This window comes from Pseudophryne corroboree, chromosome 9 (assembly GCF_028390025.1).
Source record: "Pseudophryne corroboree isolate aPseCor3 chromosome 9, aPseCor3.hap2, whole genome shotgun sequence".
Classification (NCBI taxonomy): Eukaryota; Metazoa; Chordata; class Amphibia; order Anura; family Myobatrachidae; genus Pseudophryne; species Pseudophryne corroboree.
Window position 1 is genome coordinate 166,421,622 of NC_086452.1, and position 21,297 is coordinate 166,442,918.

Here is a 21,297-nt window from a genome sequence, read left to right on the forward strand (position 1 = left end):
GCGCCCCCCTTCCAGCGCCCTGCACCCTCAGTGACTGCCGTGTGAAGTGTGCTGAGAGGAAATGGCGCACAGCTGCAGTGCTGTGCGCTACCTTAAGAAGACTGAGGAGTCTTCATGCCGCCGATTCTGGACCTTCTTCTTGTTTCAGCATCTGCAAGGGGGCCGGCGGCGAGGCTCCGGTGACCATCCAGGCTGTACCTGTGATCGTCCCTCTGGAGCTAATGTCCAGTAGCCAAAGAAGCCAATCCATCCTGCACGCAGGTGAGTTCACTTCTTCTCCCCTAAGTCCCTCGTTGCAGTGATCCTGTTGCCAGCAGGACTCACTGTAAAATAAAAAACCTAAGCTAAACTTTTCTAAGCAGCTCTTTAGGAGAGCCACCTAGATTGCACCCTTCTCGGCCGGGCACAAAAATCTAACGGAGGCTTGGAGGAGGGTCATAGGGGGAGGAGCCAGTGCACACCACCTGATCCTAAAGCTTTACTTTTTGTGCCCTGTCTCCTGCGGAGCCGCTATTCCCCATGGTCCTTTCAGGAACCCCAGCATCCACTAGGACGATAGAGAAAGAAAGATTAGGTACTATCTGGTGTGCACTGGCTCCTCCCTCTATGCCCCTCCTCCAGACCTCAGTTAAGGAAACTGTGCCTGGAAGAGCTGACATAACAAGGAAAGGATTTGGAATCCAGGGTAAGACTCATATCAGCCACACCAATCACACCGTACAACTCGTGATAACCATACCCAGTTAACAGTATGAACAACAATTGAGCCTCAGTAACAGATGGCTCATAACAATAACCCTTTAGTTAAGCAATAACTATATACATGTATTGCAGAGAGTCCGCACTTGGGATGGGCGCCCAGCATCCACTACGGACTACGAGAAATAGAATTACCGGTGAGTAAATTCTTATTTTCTCTGACGTCCTAGTGGATGCTGGGAACTCCGTAAGCACCATGGGGATTATACCAAAGCTCCCAAACGGGCGGGAGAGTGCGGATGACTCTGCAGCACCGCATGAGCAAACTCAAGGTCCTCCTCAGCCAGGGTATCAAACTTGTAGAACTTAGCAAACTTGTTTGACCCCGACCAAGTAGCAGCTCGGCAAAGCTGTAAAGCAGAGACCCCTCGGGCAGCCGCCCAAGAAGAGCCCACCTTCCTTGTGGAATGAGCTTTCACCATTTTGGATGCGGCAATCCAGCCGCAGAGTGAACCAGCTGAATCGTGCTATAGATCCAGCGAACAATAGTCTGCTTCGAAGCAGGAGCGCCAATCTTGTTGGCTGCATACAGAATAAACAGCGAGTCAGACCTTCTGACTCCCGCCTTTCTGGAAACATAAATTTTCAAAGCCCGGACTACGTCCAGCAACTTGGAATCCTCCAAGTCCCTAGTAGCCGCAGGCAACACAATAGGCTGGTTCAAATGAAACGATGATACCACCCTAGGAAGAAATTGGGGACGAGTCCTCAATTCTGCCCTGTCCATATGGAAGATCAGATAAGGGTTTTTACATGACAAAACCGCCAATACTGACACACGCCTAGCCGAAGCTAAGGCCAATAGCATGACCACTTTCCACGTGAGATATTTTAGCTCCAAGGTCTTAAGTGGCTCAAACCAGTGGGATTTCAGGAAATCCAACACAACGTTAAGATCCCAAGGTGCCACCGGTGGCACAAAAGGAGGCTGAATATGCAGCACCCCCGGAACAACGTCTGAACTTCAGGCAGTGTAGCCAGTTCATTTTTAGAGAAAATGTATAGGGCCGAAATCTTGACCTTTATGGATCCTAATTTTAGGCCCATAGTCACTCCTGACTGTAGGAAGTGCAGGAATTGACCCCGCTGGAATTCCTCTGTAGGGCCTTCCCAGCCTCACACCAAGCAACCTATTTTCGCCATAAACAGTGAAAAAGTCTTGCTGTCACGTCTTTCCTAGCCTTTATCAGCGTAGGAATAACTGCATCCGGAATGCCCTTTTCCGCTAGGATCCGGCGTTCAACCGCCATGCCGTCAAATGCAGCCGCGGTAAATTTTGGAACAGACAGGGCCCCTGTTGCAACATGTCCTGTCTGAGAGGCAGAAGCCCTGAGTCCTCTGAGAGCATTTCCTGCAGCTCCGGGTACCGAGTCCTTCTTGGCCAATTCGGAGCAAAGAATATTGTTTTCACTCCTCCTTTTATTACAATTCTCAGCCCTTGGGTATGAGAGGAAGAGGAGGGAATACAGAGACCGACTGGAACACCCACGGTGTTACTAGTGCGACCACAGCTATCACCTGAGGGTCCCTTGACCCGGCGTAAAACCTTTTTTAGCTTTTTATTGAGGTGGGACGCCATCTAGTCCACCTTAGGCAGTTCCCATCAATTTGCAAACTGCGTGAAGACTTCCTGATGAAGTCCCCACTTTCCCGGGTGGAGGTCGTGCCTGCTGAGGAAGTCTGCTTCCCAGATGTCTACTCCCGGAATGAACACTGCTGACAGTGCGCTTACTTGATTCTCCGCCCAGCGAAGAATTCTGGTGGCTTCTACCCTCGCCACCCTGCTCCTTGTGCCACCTTGGCGGTTTACATGAACCCCTGCGGTCTGACTGGATCAGAACCGGTTGGTCACGAAGCAGGATCTCCGCTTGACTTAGGGCGTTGTATATGGCCCTTAGTTCCAGGATATTGATGTGAAGGCAAGTCAGTTGACTTGACCACAGACCTTGGAAATTTCTTCCCTGTGTAACTGCCCCCCACCCTCGGAGGCTTGCATCCGTGGTCACCAGGATCCAGTCCTGAATGCCGAATCTGCGGCCCTCGAGAAGGTGAGCACTCTGCAGCCACCACAGGAGAGACACCCTGGCCCTGGGGGATAGGGTGATTAACCGATGCATCTGAAGGGGTGATCCGGACCACTTGTCCAGTAAGTCCCATTGGAAGGTCCTCGCATGGAACCTGCCTAAGGGGATGGCCTCGTATGATGCCACCATCCTTCCCAGGACTCGAGTGCAGTGATGCACTGACACCTGTTTTGGTTTTAATAGTTTCCTGACCAGTGTCATGAGCTCCTGAGCTCTCTCTATCGGGAGATAACCCTTTTCTGGTCTGTGTCTAGGATCGTGCCTAGGAGAGGCAGATGAGCTGTAGGAACCAACTGCGACTTTGGAATATATAGAATCCAGCCGTGTTGCCGTTACACTTCCAGAGAAAGTGATACGCTGTTCAGCAACTGCTCTCTTGATCTCGCTTTTATGAGATCGTCCAAGTACGTGATAATAGTGACACCTTGCTTCCGCAATAGCACAATCATATCCGCCATTACCATGGTGAATATTCTCGGGGCCGTGGAGAGACCAAACGGCAACATCTGAAATTGGTAATGACAATCCCGTACCGCAATTCTGAGGTACGCCTAATGAGGTGGATAAATGGGGACCTGAAGGTATGCATCCCTTATGTCCCGATTCACAATAAAGTCTCCCCCTTTTTAGGCTTGCACTGACCGCTCTTAGCGATTCCATCTTGAACTTGAACCTTCTCAGGTATATGTTCAGGGATTTTTAATTCAATATGGGTCTGACCGAACCGTCTGGTTTCGGGATTACAACATGGTCAATAATAACACCCTCTTGTTGAAGGAGGGGACCCTTGACCACCACCTGTTAAAGATACAATTTGTGAATTGCAGATAACACTGGCTCCCTCTCTTGGGGGGAAGCCCGCAGGGCCGTCGGTGAGGGGGCATCTTCTCACAGTCCAGTTTGTATCCCTGAGACACAATATCTATTGCCCAGGGATCGAACAGGGAGTGAACCCACTTGTGGCTGAACTTACGAAGGCGTGTCCCCACCGGGCCTAGCTCCGCCTGTGGAGCCCCAGCGACATTGGTGGATTTTTGTAGGGGCCGGGGAGGACTTCTGTTCTTGGGAACTAGCTGCCCGGCTCTGACGAGAAAGGACGCCCCACAGACTTTCTTGTTTCTCTATACGAAAGGCTGCATTTAATAATGTCATGCTTTCTTAGGCTGTGCAGGACTATAAGGCAAACTAGCAGAATTACCAGCTATAGCTGTGGAGACCAGGCCCGAGAACCCTTCTCCACACAAACCTAAGCCTTCCATATGCCTCTTAAGTCGGCATCATCTGTCCAATGCATATTCTACAGGACACGTCAAGCAGAGATCGACATAGCTTTGACTCTAGGACCCAGTATACTCATGTCTCTTTGGGCATGCTTTATAACTATATATCTATCACTTAAGACATCATCTTTAATATATTTATATTGCATACTAGGGTCTCATCTCTGTCCACGCTGCCACAGCGCTATAAACCCATGCCGACACAATCGCCGGTCTGGGTAGTATACTAGAATGTGCATGCTATCTGCAGGATCCCTGAGAATAGCAAGTGCTACCGTCTGTGCAAACAGGACACCCCAGGGGAAGATTCTCAACATATCCTGGCCCTAGTGGGGAAAGGATACAGCCCGAGAATTCTCTTGTGGGAAGCTGCCGTCTCTTGTCTGGAGATTCCCGCTTTTTTTCCCTCATGAGAGGAGGGAAATTTACCTCAGCATTCTTCCCCTTAAACATGTGTACTCTTGTGTCAGGGACAGATGAGTCATCAGTGATATGCAAATCATCTATTATTTCAATAATCATATATTGAATACCTTATAGCCATCTTGGCTGTAACTTTGCATTATCGTAGTCGACAGTGGAGTTAAACTCCATGTCGATACCAGTGTTTGTTATTATGGATAGTGAGCATTGAGAGACTCTGAAGGTCTCTGTGACATAGGGACAGACATGGGTAGATTTCCTGTCTGTTCCCTAACCTTTTGTGCAATAAATTCACCTTAGCACTTACACATATCCAAACAGGTGTCGGCGTTGTCGACGGAGACACCCTCTCACACACATCCTCTCTATCACCTCCTTAGAGGAGCCTTTTACCTCAGACATGTCAACACACGCGTACCGACACCACACACACAGGGGATGCTCTATTTGAGGACAGTTCCCCCACAAGGCCCTTTGGAGAGACAGAGAGAGAGTATGCCAGCACACACCCCAGTGCTATATAACCCAGGGATTACACTACAACTCAGTGTTTACCCAGTAGCTGCTGTATATACAAATTTTGCGCCTAAATTTATGTGTCCCCCCCCCCCCTGTCCTGTTTGACTAAAAATGGCGGGGGGTTTACACAGATAGTTTTCCAGACTGTATTATGTGTATATATTGCCAAAAGGTATACTTATTGCTGCCCAGTTTGCAAACCTGTGCTCTAGGACGTATGAGAAAGATTGTTTAGGTACCAGTCGTTCTGGTCTAGCTGCAGCTAGTTCTGTATTTATATTATGAATGCCTTTAAAATGATTCTAACCGGTCAGGTGCCTGTATACTAATACCCTGAGAGGACAAGGAACATTGGGGCAGATGTATTATGCCTTTTCCAGGTTAAGGAAGTGATAAACTAGTGATATGTGCAAGGTGATAAAGGCAGCAGCCAATCAGATCCTAACTGTTAATTTACATATTGGAGCTGATTGGCTGGTGCCTTTATCACCTTGCACATATCACTGGTTTATCACTTCCTTATGCCTTCTCCAGGTTAATACATCTGCCCCATTGTTCACAAGAGATCAGAGGAATGTGTAAAGTTACATGAAGTACACAACCTTCTCTAGACATTGTTGTGGAAATTGAAATAAACCACACTGTAGTACACACCAACCAGACAGCCCCTGGTGTGAGAAAGAAGGGACCAGTACACAGCAAAGCAGAACCACACTGTAATTTTTATTAATTTGCTTGGTAACAGTGTTGCTACCACTGATCCACTACCCCCCATTCTATGAGGCCCCTGGTACCAGTACAACAGGTTCAGTCAGGTCTTGAGGAGCAGTCTATGCAGCCTTGTTATCCGCAGCAGCAGTATTATGTTTACACACCTTGTGGAAGTTTTTTTTTTTTTTTTTTTAACTGCCAGTGAGGTATGCAGTGGGCACCGCAGCCTGTGACCGTTGCATCTGTCATGTTGCCATTAGTCACTGGGGACCCGCTAATCGGGACCCCAGTGTAATACTCACCGTACCTGCATCTCTTCAGCATCTGTTAAGAGGTGGCAACTAGCTGCCAGTGTGCACACTATGTGGTTTGTGAAACAGTGCCTCAGGAGCTTAATGTCCTGTCAGCTGGTATTATGAACCATTAGCCCTTAGGATGTTGGTTTTGGCCATGTCCCAGCCCCCTCCCCCCTGTGGTTTGCATCATACTCAAGTGGTTACCATGACATGGATGTTAGGTGTGAAGGGCCTTAGTTAAAAATTAGGTCTGATTCACTGCAACAGATGCTACATTGTCAATGCATGAATGTTTGTTCATTACCACCCCCTTTTCATGTACCTCTTGATCAAAGTATTTAAAGATGAAGAATTTTGTACAAGCTATAAAGTAACTTAGGTTTAGGGTTGAGATTTATTTTGTTCTCAGACACAATGATCTAAGTAGCAAACAAAAATAGAAAAAAAATAAAATGTAAAAAAGAAATTTTACACTGCCACATTACTTTGGTGTCACAAACTACAAGATAAACACTAACTGTCCAACATTGTACAAATTCATTTCAAGACTTCACAGCATTTTCAGGTTAAAAAAATACTAGGACCTAGGTAACTGAAACTAAAACTGATATTTTAACATCAGGGTGGGCAATCAACAAACATAAGATTAACAGCTTAAAAGTTGAAAGAAATTAAATTCTTTATGAATATGCAGAAATTTAAACAAGGATAAGTATTTTCTTTGCAAATACAAAACTTTAAACTCATTGCCCACAAGCCCAGATTTAAAAATAGGATGGCACAACAGTTTAAAAAGGAGGGATCTTTCAGCCATCAAGTAGTGTTCGATCACTATATATCATCAGAAGTCGACAGTGGGTCTGCAGTAAAGTCTTCAGTTTCTTGTTCTCCTGTAATTTCAGTTGCACCAGTATCGACAGGGACCTCTTCAGCAGCTTCCTCAGCAGCAGATTCAGCTTGGGCGGCTTCCTCAGTCTGAATCTCAAATGGATTTTCACCCTGGAGAAAATTTTTTTATTAGTTCTTATGCCAGACAGGACATTTGAAACAAAGTACCAAAGAAAGCTTCAGTTCTTTAAGACTAGCTGCACATTAGAAAGACAACCAATCATCCTGATGGTCAGGCCGAATTCTCTTCAGCCAGTACCATGCAAAATTGGCCGTACACATGTAAAAGGACAGATCGACACCTCATTCAGACCTTCATTACACAGAACGGCCTGGCATAAGATATTGTCCGATTGGCCAGACAGCAACCCATCAATATTCTCCCTGGCAACACTGCCACAGCAATAACTTTGTACATTCACCAAGGAAGGAATTTTAGTGTCAAATCCCTCACCTCTCCCCAACAGTTATACAGACTTCCACGGTACATACAAAATAACTCATACAAGTGACTATTTTGGGATAGTTAAGTATTTTAGCTTACCTTCAAATAAAGTTCATATCTTGCCTTCACAAGTGGGTTGTTCAGTATGCTTGTTGCAGTCAAAATGCTCTCTCTTTTTATTTGATCTTTATATGCCTGAGAGAGAGAAAAAAAAAAGTTACAGGAACATGTGGACATTTAACTCGTGCAATAGAATGCACTACAGTTGCTACTCCAACATCTATAGTACATTATCATGTTAATTCCTTAAAATGCTTTACAATAGGAAGCTTAAATACCCTCCAGCAGGAAACCACGTTACACTGCCCAGTGTATATTGAAAACACATACTAGTTCAGTTATCTTCCCAAAATGCAAAAATATTGAAACATTGTAAACTGCAAAGTTAGGCTCCATTAAACATTCTGGCAAATGCAATGTATGCATAGGCACCAAGAATGCTGTAGTGGCACATTACCTTACTTCTAAAGCAAGATCAGAGGTAAAACAAAACTCATTTCTTTTAGTGTTTTGCACTTAGAAAGCAAACTCAAAGGTACAGTTTCATCTCATGTATGAGCTACATGTATAATTTGATAGCTGGAGGACTGAGATATTTCTATGACGCAGCCATCTAGGCAGGGCAAGTCCTACCAAATTAAAGGTCTTTGTCCGTAGATTTGCAGAATATTGGTGTTGTAATTGGTTCTTTCGTTTCGGAGTTATGAGGCAGAATGTTTGTCAGACTGCCATTTACAGTGCATCACCATTGTGCTCAGGAAAATGTGGCAGTTTGTGAACTCCCCCTGTATATCTACTGGGTGGCCTAGAAACAAGTTATTTGCAGCCACCCACTAAGCAGGGATTCTCAAAAGTTTCTCCTAAGGGGGTTAAAGTGGTAAAATTTCCCCCCAGCAAACCATTGTCTTGTTGAAATCATGCACATTAGCTAGGTATTACAGTAACTTCAAGGTTTCCTTTGACTACAGAGGTAAAAAGTGAGAGGTGATTGGGATATGGGAATGTGCATTTTTCACTTCTTAATTCAAAGTGCAAGCTCCCTACCAGCCACCATCTACAGCAGTGGTTCTCAAACTCTGTCCTCAGGACCCCACACAGTTCATGTTTTGCAGGTGTATCGGTGTATTAATTACCCACCGATACATTTTAAAAGGTCCACAGGTGGAGCTAATTATTTCACTTGTGATTTTGTGAGGAGACCTGCAAAACATGCACCGTGTGAGGTCCTGAGGACAGAGTTTGAGAACCTGTGCTCTACAGTATATCCCTAGTGTTATCTGCCAGTGTCCCCTAGTGGACAAATGAGAAAGTCTTACCAATTTGCTCTTTGAGTGATCAACAGATTTGAGGTGCAGCTGCACAGAACTATGCAAAGCAGGAACGTAGATGCTGCAAGCACTGCAGTGCACAGTTTCAACTTTAATCATGTGGTCATCTGCAGTAACTCCTAGAAGAAAAGAGGTCACGCTATAAGACACATTGCAAGAAGTAGGCAAACCGTTTAACAAGTTGGTTCAGTAGTAAAGTGTTAAATACAGGTTAAACAGCCCGTCTCTTAAGGGCCAATTCAATGGTCACTGTTCAATTGTTTGGGCGTGATATGAATGAGCGTCCAAAGAGACCGGGTTTAACTAGCTAAACCTCAGGCCTCCGCAGCTGCTGGGTGCTTGAACAGTATAACAATTGAAATGCTGCGGGGAAAATAAAAATTGTATAAATAATGAAGAATCTGCCTTAGTATGAATGTTATTACTCATAGAAAAGTTACTGCATGTTGCAGTTTTGTGCTACAACTGGCACAATTTGAAGAGATCAATTAGCTGGTGTTACCTTCCATAATATCTTTCTCTGGAGCTTTTGCGGCCTCATTTTGGGTGGACTGTGCTTTACGTGCTGCAGTCTTCTTGAACTTGTTTACAATACACTCCTACATAAGAAAAAAAGTTCATTAGCTATTTATAAAGCCAAACAGGCACAGTTTCAAAGCAATATTGAGTTATAACCCTACCAACTGCTACTTGACTAAAGGAAGAATAGCACGACTTAACAGAAGGCAGCTTATATTTAAGTATGGCCCTAGCATGCATTAAACGGAATTGAGACAAGGGACGAGTGAACTCCTGCCGCTGTACAAGTCACTGGTACTTCACCTGGAATATGTGGAATATAGTGTTCAATTTTTGGCACCACATTATAAAAAAATAAAAAAAATATGGAAATTGAAAGACTTCAAAAGGTGAGCTACTAAATTGATTAAAGGGCTAGAGGCACTAGATTATAAGAAAATAGGTGTCTAAGAGGAGACATTAGTAATATCTTCAAATATTTAAAGGGTCAATACAAGGAGATATCAGGGGATTTGCTTAATAAAACTCTGTATAGGACACATGGGCATGCAGGCTAAAGGAGAGAAAATTCCATAAACATAGGAAAGGGTTCTTCAGTTAGGGCAATAAAGATTTGGAACTCACTGCCAGAGATGGTGGTAATGGCAGACTCTGTAAATACATTCAATAATCGGATTGGATACATTTCTAATTAAGATGACCAATGTTATAGCATAAAAAAATAAAAATATTTATAATCTAGGAGGTATATGAATTATAGTGAATGAATCCGAAAAAGTTTACTTCAGCAGGGACACAATGAGCTCAGCTTAATCTAGAATATAAATTGAACCTGATGGGCATTTTATTTTGTCTCTTTTCAACCTCACTAGGTTACTATAAAGCTAGGTACGCACTTAGATACATCAGCCAATATATTGCCTCAATTAGCAGCAGTACAATGTATTGGCCAACAGAAGACATCACTAACAAGGACTGCCACCCTCCAGCAAGTGTGTATGCACTTGCCAGTGCTGGCTCCCGTCGCATCAGGATGCAAACAATGTTTAGTTTGCACACCTTAAGACTCAGATACATGTTATATCAGACCCTGGACTGTTACTATATTGTCACAATTTGTCCATCAAGACTTCAAAAAGGAGGGGGGGGGGGGGGGGGAGCTTTTCCTGACCCATCCCTTACATGTTTCCTGTAGGCATCAGACATTTACCCTAGTCATTGGGGAAATAGTACAAACCTAGTCACAAGCCACCCATAGATCTGAGAAATAATAGACTTGAGCCGTGGGGCTTTAATATAATTAAACCTTGTTCAATGTTGTATGGAATGCTTGTACATTCATTGCAGATTACATGATGAAGATTTACCATGTTTATTTACAGTCGTATATAGAGCAGCATATTCTGTTGCGCTTTAAAATTAGAACTACAGTAACAGAACAAAACTGGGGGACAGACAGGTAGGAGCAAATGCCCATTACCCTAAATACTGAATTATGGAGTTGTATAGCCCTTTTATACCAATAAGTCAAAGTGCCTCGAATGCAAGATGTACATGCTATTACAATTTGTAGTGTATTCACATGTTCTTTACTTATTAAAAACCACAAGAGTCTTCATTGAAAATTGTTATATGACTTACATGCAAGAACTCCATAACAGGTTTGTCAAATTTGGTTTGTTTTTGAATATGATCCAGCATCTCCTGGTGAGCTGGGCTCTCCAAATGCTCTTCAATACCCTTTTCATCAAATGATCTAAACTTGCAGAATGAACATGTGAAGGCCATTCTGAAAAAAAAGCATTTGGTTAGTAAAAGAGAATCATACAGGTAAGCACTGCAAAGACATGGTACAAACAAGGCTAGCCTTAATGTGAACCTGTCAAAGCTGCATTCAGATTTGTTCTCTCAAATAATGACAGTAACACATTTAAAGTTTGTGTAGATTGGTAAATTTTGGGGGCAGCTTTAAGATTTGAAAGGTTCACTCTAAAGAGACAGTAACACCAGTATTCTAGGATTGCTGTGCTTTACTGACTGGAGCTTCGCCAACATGGATTGCCAACAGGATACACAACCTACAAGGTTTTTATTTTGACTGTTCAACAAAACTAGTTTTAAGAGAGGGGGGGGGGGGGGACCCAAGCCACAGCTTCTCACTTGACCAATTATGTTTGCTTTAAAATGCTAAACTACCAAGATTAACCACATTCATGTACTATGAAGGACAGGTGTTAATGCCTCTTTAGAAATGATGTGTATAGCTTAAAGGGGATAATCAGTAGAAATTCTAAACAAAGGAAATGCCACCAAACTGGAACGGCGTTTGCAGAACCACCAAGTAAATGGCATTACCAATGATTTATTTAGCAGCAACAGCTGCATATTACTATTTAAACTTTGAATTCCCCATTAAACTAAACACATAGCTAAGTAGTAAAGGCAGACCTGTACCCATCTCCGTATTTTTCACTGTTTTTCTCTCTTCTACGTCTTTGCTTCTCTCTTCTTGCTTCTGTTCGTCGCTTTTCTTCCTCTTCAGGATCAACAGGCTCTGGAGAAAGGGTTTCGGTTTAATACACATTTCATATCTGCAGTGCAATTTAAGCATGGACTCCTTTAGAAGTACAAACTTTAATAGTTTGTATTAAGCAGTATATCATACCCTTCCCATACTGACAGAATTGCAATCCACTATAACCATCTAGTGTCACCACTAGGATGAAGGTTGGGCACAGGGGCAACATGCACGTGAAAAGGGGGTGCAGCCCCACCATTAGGGGCAGTGCAGCCCCATTAGCATCATGCACTGCCATCAATGTCACTAAAGGGGGAGTGCCCAGCACTTATGAAGGTACTGGGCTTCCCACAAACTCTCCCTTTAATGTGAATAGATGCCATGCACATGGTGGCAGCATAGCAACAGAAGGCTGTTTTAGCAGGGCACCGATAAAAGGCCAGGGGGCATTTTGCCCTAAAAAAAAAAAAAAAAAAAAAAAAAAAAAGAATCAGGCAGGGCACAGCTAAAAATAAGCCTAGTGTGAAGACTAACCTATGAGAAACTAGCCATACCTGTACAGACAGCAAAGCTGGTTTAATAAGATAGAATCATGTAGAAATCACTAGCAAGTTTAACATCCATTTAAGTAATTTAAAAATTAATAACTTAGCTAAAACCTGAACTTACCGGGGGCAGGTGTAGCTTTAGCATTTGGATTTCCTCCAGGCTTTGAGAGTTTCTGTTTTTTGTTAAAGCCTACAGGCTGCTTGAAAGGTTGCCCCATCTTTCTCTTTAAACCTCTTGCCATTCCACCAGACATAGACTGGGCTTTATAATCAGCCCCCCCAGGTCTGCGCATACCACGACCAGTTTGCTGAAAATAGGGTGTAATAATGTTACACAGGTGAAACTTGTTTTTCCAAGTCACCCCTTTAAAGTAACAGAGTGGCACTGGAAATGTGCCAAACCACTCTAGTCATTAAAGGGGGCTATAGAAAAGAAACATTTAAGCAAATTAAGAACCCAGGAGGAGGGAATCAAATCAACAAAATAAAAACCCAAAGTCTCCATACATGCCCCCAAAAATAATCCAGGAAAGGGGGGGGGGGGGGGGGGGGGGAAAGATAAAAATATACATTACAAGTTTAGCAAACTTATTAAAGGTGCAATGCATTTTACATACTGAAATAGTTAACCCGAGCAATAAACAAGGATCAGAATGTAGGGCTAGCTTGGAAACACTACCATGGAATGAAAGTACTTGTACTTTGCAGTTCCTAGAGGGATGTGTACCTCAAACTGAGAAAAAAAAATAAAAATAAATACTAAGTCAAATATCAAGAATCTAAGATGATTAACCACAACTATAGGTTAACTCAAAAAGGATCATTTAAAACTGCAGGTTGTGTTTAAGGATAAACATATCCTACTCTTTTGCCAGATCTGCAGGGGTGTCCAATGGCTGCTTTCATGCAAAATTAGAATTTCTCCCATCGCAATGAAGTCCCTAATGAGATCACTTTTCAGAGAGCAGCAGACCAACAGCCATCAGAGATCCCACAAGAACTGTATATACAAGTGGGACTTTGTCAATTTACACCAAAATATATTAATTTTAGGTGTTCATTTTTTATACGGCTCCACTTAAAAAAAAAAAACAGTGATATTTTCAGAGGAAAAAATAGCCCTCAGTGAAACTCGGACTACTGTACAACAATTTCTGATTATAAGTCATAATACATTGCACCTTTAACCTACTCAGAACTTCAAAAAGGTCTACTTGTAACCTTTCACAAATTTTAGTTATGCTCTAATAAGGAAGATGTTTCCTTGTAAATGTCTAGAACATAATATTATATAGTACTTTAATTTTTCTTTCACATGGAAAGAATTTACCGAACTGGCAAAACTCCCAATTTAACCTTTAAAGCATTACTTCTTTAAAAGTCAACATTTAGACTGGGAGAACATTATCAGCTTCTAAGCATATTTGCAATACAATAATATGGACAATATGCCATTTTAAAGTTCTGGTCTGGAAATAATTCAAAGTGACTGTCAAAAAGAATCTGAGAAGATTCTGTACTTACTCCTCCTCTGCCACGGCCTCTGCCTGCTGCTGGTCCTCCAAAAGCATCATTGCTTCTGCCGCCAAATGCACCGTCGGGGTAAGCAGGCATTCCTCTTCCCCGAGAGCCTACTGCTGCAGGCTTCATATAGGGTGAAGAAAAACCACCGTAGGAAGAGTAAGTGTCTCTTCCTCTGTCCTCCATAAACCCAGTCCTCACTTTTGCTCGTGTGAAAGACGGATCCCAGCTAGACCCGCCCTGGTTTCTACCTTCAAAAGAGTCAACGCTACTCCGGTACGGGTTCTCATATCGATCATCATAACTATCTCCGTAGCCTTGATCGGATTCATTATAACCATAGCCAGATCTGTACAGATCTCGCCCACCCACAGAAGACCTGGAGTCAAAAGACTCATAAGGTCCAAACCTGGAAAAATTGACGTGAGGAGAAAAATAGATGTAAGCTTACCAGAGTTAAACAAAGCAGAACACAAAGCATCAGTTGACATCTATCAACTTTACAGTAAAATCTCAAACATTAAGTACATTAACTAACCTAATATATTTAGGCAGTTCATGTTAAGATAACCTCCCAAAATCTGGAAAGTTTGTCATTAGGAATGAACCGAGGACAGATTAGATGCATCAGAATATTGATACACCAAAATAATTTTGACATATTGCAGAGTCTGTATAAAGGAATAAGACATCTTAAGTTTTGCCTGATACATTATCCTCAGGCAGTCATATTGCCAAGGTAAATGTTACAGCACGTCCAGATTTGGGGAGTCTATTTAGAAATAGCCAAGATAGTTGACAACTCAATGTACACTCAAAATACACAATGTATCACATTACTATCATTTTCATTCTAAGGGTGTGTACACACGGTGAGATCCTTGCTATGCCCGATTTTCACTTGCGAAGCACAGCACCACCGATTTTGACTAACTGAGATATGGACTGTGTGCTTACGATTTTGGCTTATGTGAGATGTCATTGACATGCGAGATGAACTAGATAGTACACCGATCTAGCAAGGATCGACTTGCCTGCAGTCGATCTTTTCTTGCGATGCTGACCTGGCGGGACCACGCATCGGAATCGCAAGGTGACTTTCACCTTGCGATCTGCACTAACTTTTCTTGCGATTTTGACTATATAGTCAAAATCGAAAGAAAATCTCACCATGTGTACACACCCTAATGCATCAAAAGAAGCTCCAGTTTCCTTCTATAAAAGACAAATTTGTAGGCGTATGTAGTGTACCTAAAAGCAATTTTAAAAATATTATGCAATACATACATTATAAAGCAGGTGCACAAAATTTATACTGTAAGTAACATTGTTTAAAACTCTAGCTAAAACATGTTAGTTAATATATGCCAAGAAAATTTTATGAAGATAAGCCAGTACTGAACTCAGAGTTTTTGCAGTTAAAGTTACTGGAGAGAAAGAATATTTTATAGTAAAGAGTTGCAGTTTTTAACTACTGTAGGAATTTAACTATGTAATTCTAACAGGATAGCTAGCACTACAAATAAAAAATAAAGCGGGCAATTTTAAGCTATCCCAATTTATAACTGCCTATAAAGACACTAAGAGGCAGATTCAATTGCTTATTGCGTGGCCACCACAAGAGGGTGCCATCAACGTCAGCAATTCAAGTGTTCATGGCCGCTGGGCCCCTGGGCTGTAGGAGAACACTCTCTCGCAGCACCCTGAGGTGGGGGGGGGGATAAATTAAATGGGTTAACGCCACACTTTGGGCATCCAAAGCATGGAGTTTGGGCAAGACATGCGCAATGCTCATGGGTGCTCAGACACACCTGAATTGTCTTGTTTAGACAGGATTTTTAGACACAACAAATCTGAATTGGCCCCAAAGCTAGCAAAAGAGGTGTGCAAGATTGAAATTCAGCAACACTATTATAAATACCATACAAATGCTCAAGTAACCTGGATTACTTATAAAAAAAGTGTACATCTTGGCAGTGCCAGAGTCAATATGTAGAATAATGATTTGCTTAGAGGACTTTACCGCTTGTTCAGACAACTCAAAGCAAGCAGTAAACCCCATAATATTATATTTGTTAATAGCAAATTATGCAGTCAAGCTTTTACGGTTATTTTAAACATGAGCAGTAGCACCAATACAGGAGGGTCTGCAACAAACGAAACATTATGCTACCTAGCAGCAGTTTAAAAATAACCACTTCATGAAAATTTGAAAAATTATAGATGAAGTTGTTTGGCTATTATGTTATTGCTATTAAGCTATTATGTTGTAGCAATTATTAAAAACTATAAGCTCCAATGGGGCAGAGTCTGATGTGAACCAAACCTTCACCATAAAGTACTATGTGCAATATAAAGAAATCATAAGGATGCTAAGCAGGCACATCACGGGGAGAGGGGGGGGTCGCAGGCGGCAGCTATTTATGATAGTTTTTTTAACAGTTTCTTATATATCACCTCAATTACCATTTGTATCCTGTAGACCCTTTAACATCTTACCACACTCATCATATTCAGTTAGTTTTAGCTACAAACCCTGAAGTATCTTAAGACAGTGTACTGCAGCTTATTAGGCTTGCATTGTTAAGTGTAAAAATACTCAGCATTTTTATGCCAAATTCAGATATATACGGCTTAAGTAATGCTGTAACAGATAAACCAAAAATAAAGTGACAAAGTATCAAGTAAAAAGCACATGCATTGTGTGCCTATGGCAGGTGTAACTAGAAGAAACAAATGCTTTTTTACATAAATGCAAAACAAACTGAAATATTTATATGGCCGTTGCCACTTGTAAGTCATAGCTACACATCTAGGGGGATATAGCGCTGTCAAGAACCACAGAATTCCTAGGGCTACAAATGTAGAACATTTACCTGTCACCGGAGTTATCCATTGCAAAGCTGTCCATACTACGGCCATAAGAGCCATGCCCATATTCACGTTCCATGCCTGAAAACAAGGATTAACAAGTCTTTAGTAACTCAGTAAGCAGTCTTGAACATAAAATCAACTGGAAATCAGAGGACTATACCAGCAAAGCAAACCTGCTAGCCAACAGTATTCGAAAGGCAAACTTGTCAAGAGGTAGTGTTAAGTCAGAAACAAATGCAACGTTTACAATTAAAACCCCCTGGAGGGCTGAGGGCATGAAGACATGTCATGGCAGCAAATAGGCATATGTGGACTATGAGGAATAAATGCAAGTGGAGAGGTGTCTTTAAAAAAATATATATATGTATTTTAAAGACCAAATAAGAGTGGGGGTCCTTAAGCCTTCTGGAACTGCAGCCAGTTTTATTGTCGCCGACAGTCTCCCTGTGATTTTAGGTAAGGAGATACATTCTGCCTATTCTTAAATGGAGGGATGGGGTAGACAGATCAAATGCCACTGCAGAGGCAGGTGAAGTATTACTATAGGGGCCTATGGTAAGTGAAGGGTGCTAACCACCACTAGGATATTTATCCCCCCCCCCAAAAAAAAAAAAAAAGAGAAGAGATTGAACATTTAACAGAGGTTCCAAGAGCCTCCTAAAGAGCAGAGGGAAATGAAATTCTTACTTATGGGGGTGGTTGCCAACTGATTTTTCCCCAAAGCTGCAACTAGATCGCACCCAATGGGGCACTTGAAATGAGTGGCATAAATAACCACACGAAGACACATTACCTCCTGAAGTTGAGACCTGAAAGGTGTAAAATGTCTGTTGGGTCAGCACTTTTCACATTTGTACCCAAACTGGATCAAATTATAAATACTGTGTATCGCCCTGCAATTTCCTTCACTTTAAAATGGAAATCAGGCAGGTAAATATGTAATTTAAATCAACACTATGGGAGTACAGCCAGAGTATAGAATACCAAGGGTATCAGGTTTTATGTGCAAAAATTGGGAAACTCAAAGAAAAAGGATATTAAAAATCCCCATTACCTGCACTCAAGGGCCACACTTTCCTACTTTGAAAACCATCCATCCTTAAGGTAATTTACTTGTGGCTGATGCAATTTTGAGGAGGAAAGAAGGCAGATTATAGAAAAAAACATTGATATAGAAAGAAGATAGGATGTTTTACAGGCGTCACATGGTAAGAGTCATTAGTGGGGGAAGGGAAGACAGACAATGGCCACGCACCACGTGCACATGCCGATTGCACAGCACCGTTACATCCCCCTACGGCAAGAATGTGTGGGCGTCCTACGAGCGCAGAGGAGACTGCCGGGAGCGGATCACCGCGCACACAGCGATGCGGGTACAGAGGGCGGTGTTTTTTTTTTAGGCGCGCGATTTATCACTAGCGTCCACCGAAATCGAAAGAAAACCGCAAGGGCGTACTACAGGCCCGGCCGCCATTTTACCAGGGGACACGCAGTACACAATGGCGCACCGTGCACGCACAAGGCTACTCGGCGCGGGTGAATCCACAGTCCGAATGATAAATGCGGTGGAGACGGGGGGAAAACGTGGCGCCCATCAGGCCAGCACAGAAACTGAGCGCGCACATTTCAGCGGGAAAACAGGCGCCAAGCGGGGAGATGACTTGGGTATTAACACGGGGCATAAGGACATTCCAGCGGACAGCTCCCCAACAAGGTGGCTCAAAACGAAATGAAATGCCAGGCGGCGGCCTCATAAGTCACCGACCGCTGCGCAAGGACAGGGCGCGAACCCAGCCGCCATGTTAGATAAGCTGCCTCGCCTGTAGCCGCGCTAACCGCCGGGGAACACGGAACAGTATGGGGCCGGTACTCACCTGAAGCAGACGTTGTGCGGGGCTGATTGAGTTTCCTGAATGGATGGGCGCAGTGCGGTCTAGTCCGAGCTCTTCAGCTGCCTGCCTGTCCTGTGAGAAGTGCGAAGCAAATGGAGGAGCTACTTCCTCTTACAGGCTGAAGAAATGGCGGCAGGGTGACGTCACGGTGTCCCCGCCCTTAACGCTATTGGCGGCGATGAAATAGCGATGTCACGTGGGTGTCTCATTTCTCCGCCCCCACAGCATTCTCTTTGTCACTGTACTGAGTGTGACTGTCTGAGAATACGCCGGTGTAGCCGCCTGAGCGCGGGAGAGCAGCAGGGTGCAGCAGCGATTTACATAAGTGATTGCAGTGTGTGCGGGAGATGGGAATAACAGGGTTCCACTTCCTCCGCATTTAAGTTACTTGTATTTTGGCCGGCTCTGCAGGTTTTTAAGCTTTGGGTAGGAGCTAATAACTACAAATACGTAGCAGATGTTTTCTATTTTTTTTTTTATTTAAATGTGATGGGCCAAATGTATCAACCACTATAGTTTCGGCATGATATCAAGTACAGGGCCGGTGGGCGAACTAGTGAGTGGTGGCCTCAGGTACAACAGTTTGCTTTGGGCTCCCACCATCCCAATCACTTCCCAGACCCCCAAAATAGAGACTCTGCGTGCACAGAAATGGGAAGGGTTCGTGGCCTCATTGCATACAGGGTGTCAGCGCAAAATAGTCTTCAGTCAGGTTAGAATAAGACTATTTTGCATTGTACATGAATAATAGTGATACTTGATCGTCGCTGCCACTGGCCGCAGCGACTGCATGAGAAGTCACGCAGCTGCAGCGGCCCGCCCATCCCCCCCAACGGTCCGGCCACGCCTGCGTTGGCCGGAACGCGCCCCCTAAACGGCAGCTTAACGCCGCCGTCCAGCCCCCTCACGCCCTGCGACCGCCTCTGCCTGTCAATCAGGCAGAACGATGGCCATCGACCGTCCAGCATGCGCAATTCCGACTCGATCACTGCACTGCGATAAACTGCAGCAAGCCATCGGGTCGGAATGACCGCCATAGGGCAGTCATTTGAGACGAGTGAGGCCTCAGGGCTGTAACACACACGCCGGTTTCTCCCGGATGACACAAAGCCTGACAAACTTTGTCCGGCTTTTTGCCATCCGGGAGAAACCGGCGGAGTCTCTCACACACAACAGCTTTGAGCCGTGTGTGATGATGTGCGCATGCGCAGCATTAGACACGGCTTGGAAAAAAACCGTTGTGTGTGAAAGCTCCCCTTCACACACACGGTTCACTGACTGCAAAGAAGGCCCGGCGCCGGCCTGGCAGCCGGACCTTCCAGTGGATAGTTCTGGCTGCAACCCGGCAGCCGGGGCCGTGCAGTGTGTAAGGACACTACTCCTCACACTGGGGGTAATTCCAAGTTGATTGCAGCAGGAAATTTTTTAGCAGTTGGGCAAAACCATGTGCACTGCAGGGGAGGCAGATATAACATGTGCAGAGAGAGTTAGATTTGGGTGTGGTGAGTTCAATCTGCAATCTAAATTGCAGTGTAAAAATAAAGCAGCCAGTATTTACCCTGCACAGAAATAAAATAACCCACCCAAATCTAACTCTCTCTGCACATGTTATATCTGTCCCCCATGCAGTGCACATGGTTTTGCCCAACTGCTAAAAAATATCCTGCTGCGATCAACTTGGAATTACCCCCACTGTTCATTACAATGCCGGCACGGGAAAAAGCCATCCAGCAAAAGCCGGCTCGTGTGTTTTAGCCCTCAAGGTATTGTTTTTAATAATGTGTGAGACCAGGGCAACCAATAGGCTGATCAGGCTGCTGACTGGAGCGCTAGGTACTGGGGGGGGCCTCAGCACCGGCACCAGGGCTGGATTTCACGCAAGGCAACCTCGCCTGCGGACTCACCCCAAAAAGGTCACGTGCATCGTGACATCACGCACCATACCCGCCTGTGTTCCCAGAGCCTGCAGACATATGAGCGGGGAGGCCGGGGAGGGACATCATCTGCTGACGCGCCCAGCCAGGCCTGCACCAAGCAGGGAGGCCGAGGAGTAACAGTATCTGCTGCTCCCAGCCAGGCTAGCCCCAGCACTGCAGCCACCAGCCAGTTAGACCGACCAAACCCAGTGCCACTACTGCAGCACAAAGGTGAATGTTGCTATGATGTTTGTGTATGTATATACATACATATGTGTGCTTATGTAAGTATAATTATATATGTGTGGTGTGCATGTATATATAGATGGATAGATAGATAGATACACAGATATACACACACACACTAGGGTAACCGCTGCCGGGTCACCGAAGTCTCCATGCCTCCCACTCCGCTCTCCCTTCTCAGTTGTCCTCCACCTCCTTTTCCCCTCTGTCACAGCTTCAGCCCAACTCCCCCTGTTCCACCTCCGCTCCTGTACGTAACCAGCAGCTCCTCGCCAAGGTCTCGCATATTGAGGAGACATGACAGCCCTACACAATCATTATGTAATCTGTATGATAAAAATATGTATTAAAAATATATATACTGTATATTTCTCTAACGTCCTAGTGGATGCTGGGGACTCCGTCAGGACCATGGGGAATAGCGGGCTCCGCAGGAGACAGGGCACATCTAAAAAGCCTTTTAGGTCACA

At 44.0% G+C, this 21,297-nt stretch overlaps 1 protein-coding gene across 1 annotated transcript; it reads right to left on the reverse strand.

Annotated features, from left to right (window-relative positions):
• Positions 1–6,447: 6,447 nt before the first annotated feature.
• Positions 6,448–18,796, reverse strand: ZNF326 (zinc finger protein 326). Its single transcript, XM_063939932.1, has 10 exons — positions 18,648–18,796; positions 16,776–16,851; positions 13,903–14,308; positions 12,500–12,686; positions 11,767–11,866; positions 10,954–11,101; positions 9,296–9,392; positions 8,782–8,912; positions 7,505–7,600; positions 6,448–7,071 (listed from the first exon to the last, which is right to left on the reverse strand). Exons 2-10 carry the CDS (start codon positions 16,847–16,849, stop codon positions 6,904–6,906), a joined length of 1,407 nt encoding a protein of 468 aa, XP_063796002.1. The 5' UTR covers positions 16,850–16,851; positions 18,648–18,796; the 3' UTR covers positions 6,448–6,903.
• Between the last annotated feature and the right edge of the window lie 2,501 nt (positions 18,797–21,297).